The sequence below is a fragment of the Thunnus maccoyii genome, chromosome 20, assembly GCF_910596095.1.
Source record: "Thunnus maccoyii chromosome 20, fThuMac1.1, whole genome shotgun sequence".
In the NCBI taxonomy this organism is placed as follows: Eukaryota; Metazoa; Chordata; class Actinopteri; order Scombriformes; family Scombridae; genus Thunnus; species Thunnus maccoyii.
Genome location: NC_056552.1, coordinates 13,685,038 through 13,691,037, shown reverse-complemented (window position 1 = coordinate 13,691,037; position 6,000 = coordinate 13,685,038). Strand labels below are relative to the sequence as shown.

The following is a 6,000-nucleotide window of genomic DNA, read 5'->3' as shown; positions in this document are numbered from 1 at the left end:
ACCTCACAACAGCATGTAAAGCTTAAATGAGAAAGACAAAGAGAGAGGCTCAAATTCCTCGCTTCAGTAGTACTAAACACCACATACTACAATATGTACAAAGGGCTTGAATCAGACCCACGTTTACTTGCTTAGTTGTAAAAGACAGCGCGGAATAAATACACGTCTATTTTACATCAATGTTTAATATAAACAAATACCTGTCGTACGAATTGCACTTGGCGATGGCTGTGAGGTAAAAACACATTGTGAGCTCTACACATGACTGCAGGTCCGACAAATGCCTCGCTCCTATCCGATGCTTTTAAATAACAACCAGGTTGTGACAGTGCGCCTGAGCGGTCATGTTAAGAAAAATAAACTGTCACCCATCACAAACCCGGGCTTAATTTATAAGATACCCACATCCCCTTGATATACGATCGTCCTCAGTAAAGCACTGAACTGAGCTGCTTTGCAGATCAAATATAATAAGAAATAAACATAAACATAAGGGATGAACCACAGGAGCACAGCGCACAGTGCGTGCGCTCTTTGACAAGGTGCGTCAATTCACTGAATCCTGTTTTATGGCAAAGTGCATGCACCCATTATGGTTTATCACTAAAGCTTTACCTAACTGAATTTTAAGGATCGATATAAGTTAGCAAATTGGATCATCTCTCAGACACTAAACTGTCTTGGGGAGACTTGCGCATCTTGGAAAGAACATTGCTCCTCGTTTCTTTTTTAAAATATGGATTCCAGATACATGTCTGGTGATTGCGCCTATTTGCTTTCTCCGATGCAAAAAAATGGACCCACTTAGGCTCTAAGGTACGGCTTTTGCGCATACCTTTTCAAAAAAGACGCCCGTGTGTTTCTCAAAGAGTCAACGCCTTTCCTTGTTACCATCTTTCCCCAGACTCCAGGCTGTTATAATCCACCTCAGTAAAAGTTTTGTTTTTCCTTCACAGCTGTGATTCGGGGTGAGAAAGCTTTGCGGTCCCAACTAAGCTGCTGTCACTGTTGTCCAAGCCGGCGCAGTCAGTCCACATCCCCAGGGTACCGGGCTCCAGAGCGGCGACGAACCCGCCGGAGCACCGGGAAAGGTCGCAAGAGCTGATGTGCAGCCTGCGGTCGGCTTGCCTCGGGCAGCACAGCAGCCTCTTAAAAGCCTTCCTGAAGTCCGGACTCCTGCAGTAAATGATGGGGTTAAACGCCGAGTTGACGTACCCCAGCCAGTTTAGGAACACGAAAAGGTCCTTGTCCACCACCTCTGCGCAAAACACCCGCACGACGTTGACAATAAAGAAAGGCAGCCAGCACAGGGTGAACGTCCCCATGATGATGCCGAGCGTCTTTAGCGCCTTCTGCTCCCTGAGCGCCAGGATTTTAGACGGCCTCTTCTTGCACTTAGAGGTCAGTCCGGTTAAGGTGTTGTGGAACCTGCCTTCGCACTTGTCGATCTTCCTCAGCTGCTTTTTCGCTTCTCTGTAGACGCGGGCGTAAACAAATATCATGACCACTAGAGGAATGTAAAAAGATATGATGGATGAGGAGATGGCATATGCCCTGTTGGTGACAAAGTCGCAACATTCAGGGTCCTCGTAGCAGGCTGTGTCCACACTGTCCCGGGACCAGTGCATCAGGATGGGCAGAAAGGAGACCAGCGCAGAGATGGCCCAGACCACGCACACCACCGCTTTGGCCCGGGCTTTGGTTAACAAGCTTTGGTAGCGGAAAGGCGAGGTGATGGCCACGTATCTGTCTATGGCAATAACGCACAGGGTCTCGATGCTCGCGGTGACGCAGAGGACATCCACGGAGATCCAGAACTCGCAGAAGAAGGATCCGTACATCCAGGAGCCGCGCACCTCCAGCGCGGCGCCAAACGGCACCACCAGCAGCCCCATGATGAGGTCCGCGCTCGCCAGCGACACGATGAACACGTTGGTGAGCGTCTGCAGCCTCTGCGTCTTGGCTATGGCCACTATGACCAGGATATTCCCGAACACAATGGATAGGACGATCAAACCCATCACCAGGCTCATCCCCGCCATCCACTGCTCGGACGCGGCCGCATCGGAGCCCGGTGCGTCAGACGCCTCGCTCCCCGTGCCATTTTGGAGGTTCAGCGGCGAGGACGCGCCACCGTCCCCCATGACGGGCTGCTGCGCTGTGTGCGGGACCAGGTGGATTTCATCAAGGCAGTGAGAGGCAGCCTCTCCAGTCTGTCGCACGAGCCACGGCTCTACTACTCCTGTCGCGCGCCAACTCCATCTGGAGCCTCTCTCTAACACTCAGCCTGCACGAGCTGCTGCATCGGCCGGGACATCAGAGCAGGTGACATCACTCCTCTCGCGACCAATCAGGTAGCCCAGCAGGCAAACGGTCCCAACAATGAAGTTTTGCACGCAAACACACCTGAACCTCAAAAAAATTATATATTCAGAAGAGCCTTTATGTCTTTATACGCTCATGCGCATGAATGAACACACAACAAACACTTTCATTATTTAAGAGGAGTTTTTTTTTTGTTTTTTTGGCAAGCAGCTAGCCAACCAAACCTCCGTGCTTTACCTGAATATGCCCGTGATTGCTATCTGTCAAAAATCTGCCAGTGCTTTGGAACATTGGATGCCAAATATGGAAGTCCAAAATCCACCCTGACATTATGAACTACAGGGTTTTCATCACTTGCCATCACAAACAAGATTTGTTTTTCCACTTGTCCATTTTATATTTTTATCACAAAGAATACATTCCGCTGCCATGAGGTCAGGCCCAACCACAGATCAGCTCTTTGCTTTACAGCAGCTGCATTACATGGAACATCTTATCTAAAGTCATAAGTTAATACTAAGTCTATAAAACAGGGTTTGACTCGCAGACAAATTATTCATCATTATTATGCATCAATACAGTAACAAAGAATCCAGGTCAGTTCCAGGTCAGTCAAATCCATGCAAATAAATTATGCTGATTTGTTATCTACAGAAGAAGATAGGATTGTAGAAGTTTCGGTGCATTTATTTTGAGTTTGCAGGGATTATTGAGAGCCTGTTTGAGTCTGAAGCTGAAAGAGCTTCAAACATTAAGACAAGGACAGACATACTGATGATCAGTTACGTGAAAGCATTTTGCACCGGGCCTTGTGACACACAGCCTGCAACACAAAGGCAGATGATGCCTCACACCTTGTTTTTCTGTGTGCTGATTAGTATGCTTGCCCATGAACCTGACGACCCCAGCGCCAGAGGCTAGGACATGACCTGACCCAGCATAACAAAGCCCGGCCTTAGAGTGTCAACATCTCTGCACAGATCTATACCTGTGGCACTAACAGCCGCCAGGGTTTTTCTCCCTCTAGCACGGAGAGGATGATATAATGCCTCTTCGCTGAGCTTCTTCGTCTTCTTCTTCTGAGAAATGCCGACCTTCAAATACTTGTCCAGGAAGGTCAGTTTAGTGATCATGTTCAGTAACAGGTCGCTTATTCATACATGCTTGCACTCAGTAGCTTCCTTTATATATTTATATTTCACAGTTACTGCCTTTTCAGTGCCAAATTCCCTCTTTTTGTTATGATCCTTCCACTGCAGCTGAACAGGAAAACACTATCCGTTGAGACACAAAGGGATTTTTTTTTTTACTAAAAAGACTCTAACTGTGGAATATATCCACTTTATTTGACTACCTCAGACAGCTGAAGCCTCAATATGATTACAGCAAGCAAAACCTGGTTCAATGTTCATATAGGCAACTGACTGATTGATTTAAGACAGACTTTAAAAATTGTGAACCTAGCCTTTAATCTTTGTTAATGAAAAGCATAATTTTTCAAGCTGTGAGCAATTCAAACTTCATTCCATTCACCTCCATTGTACTGAGGTGGTTGCAGAGGTCTCAGAATCAATGGACAAATAAAACCAAAAATATCTTCAAGGCTAGAGTTTCTTTTACTGAACTGGTAAATTTGAAAATAGATTTGGAACAAACTTATTTTTAAAAGCCTCTATCTCATAAAAAATGACCCTCAAACCCTTGAAACAGTTTCTAAACTTTGCTGAAGTCTCTCAAAGGCTATGTTTATAGCGTTTGTGCCTCTCTGTTGTAATTCAGCTTTCCGTATTTTTGTGAAATTACTCCCTCACTTTCACAAAAATAAGCTGAGTGAAGAGCTTTCGACCGCTGAACAGCTACCTCCCACATATCCTCAGGCGAGCTTTGTATGCCGGAAAACAGGGAGGTAGAGCAGGTTCAACTTGACTTTGCAGCTTGACCTCTCGCGTTAACACCTGCATGGAGTCAAAGGTCAGAGTTGATTTCATTATTTGAAGTGATGCCTTTCCAGTTCATAGATCGGGGGCTCGCGCTTCTCAGCGGAGGTGAGAAGGGAGGTTAAACGCAGAGGCAGACACACTATGATGTGTTCAGGTGGGAGAACATTTTCAGCTCTGCTTTGAGTTAACATTCTTCCTGCACTGTCACGCGGACTTGAAAAATGGTGATAATATTTTACCTCTACATCGATAAGATCTTAATGGAGCCCGGTCAGCCAGAATGAAGAGTGAATAAATGCTTCTGCAATTAAAACCATGTAAAAATGTAAGATCTTTCCCCTCATTAAACCTCCATATGGGTTTAACTTTTGGCCTGCAGACAGCTTCAGTCACAATTAAATCAGTCATCTTGTCTTTGAGTCACTTTTTTTTTTTTTTTATAGGAGCAATTAATTTAGAGAGGTCAATAACAATTAACCAGTGTCAGCTATACGCATCATATGAGTGTCACAAGAGGCATGGGGGTTACAAGCCCTTGAGAAAACTTTTAAAAGCCTTTTTTGTGCAGCTGAAAGAAGCTGTGTGCTCTTGGAGGCTCTTATCTGATCATTCAGACGTAGAATCCTCATGGCTTACTTGAGGGATTTACTGAAATTTGAAATGAATAGTAATTTTAATCTCTATCACCAAAGTGGCACCAAAAAGAGGAGGTAGTACTGCCGATCTCCTTATGACATCCCTGACCTATGAAAGCCTTTGTCATATCATCCCTGTAAACGTGTTGGGATACACCCCGGTCCTGTTTCTAGTGTGGTACACGTTAACAGAAAACTGTGTGTGTGTGTGTGTGCGCGCGTGGCCTCTGGCAGCGAGGGCAGCAGCCAGAATCACACAGGGTTAATGATGCTGTCACAACGACATCGAGGGAAACAGCCGAGGGGAGGTGGAGGGATGAGACTGTGGGCAAAGATACAAAAAGGAGGGAGGGAGAGCCAATAATAGCTCTCCTTTAATAGGACCTCGCTTTTCTCTTTGTTGTGATTTTTCAAGTAATTATGTAATCCAATGCAACATTCATCCTCTCAAAGTTAATCTTACGCATTTGTTATGCGGGTAAAGACAGATTCATAATTTGTTCATGTGATTTGTTTGATTTTGTTAACTTTCTAGATGCCGAGATAATCAATACTCTGGATTCATACACTGGTGTCTTTAACCTTAATTGTGAGTTTGATTTAAGTTATACTAGAATTGATGCCTATGCTGATGGGAAATGTAGTTCTTTGATGTTCTGTAGTTATTCCCTTGGTTGGCCATGGTTAATGTTGTTATTTATGTGTGGCCTCAGTGTTTTTTCAGGTCATTCTGTCTCTCATGTCATTTATGTGTCCTCGTTTGTTTTGATTTATATTTATTGCTGCATGTGGGAATTGACAAACTCATATTTCTGTTTCTCTGACGTCCTTCAGTATCTTGTGGTATGCACATGTTAAAAAAAACAACAAAACAAAACAAAAAGACCTTATATAAACAAGCACAATTTAATAATAATATTGAGTCTGGAGAAGTCTGGTAATATTGTACATTTTTCTTGTCAAAAAATCCCATGAAAAGACCAAAACCAACGATGAATTGATCCTTCTAATAGGTATTATCTGTGCATATAAAGCCTGATACAGTTTATCCCACTGTGCCACAGACCAGCAGAATATTGTTGTCCAGAAACAATTAAAAA

The 6,000-nt window shown here is 44.3% G+C and overlaps 1 protein-coding gene across 1 annotated transcript; it reads right to left on the bottom strand.

Moving 5' to 3' along the window:
• adrb1 (adrenoceptor beta 1) lies at positions 1-2,290 on the bottom strand. The gene has a single exon (XM_042397673.1). The coding sequence runs from the start codon at positions 2,142-2,144 to the stop codon at positions 951-953; it is 1,194 nt and encodes a 397-aa protein (XP_042253607.1). The 5' UTR covers positions 2,145-2,290; the 3' UTR covers positions 1-950.
• Positions 2,291-6,000: the final 3,710 nt, after the last annotated feature.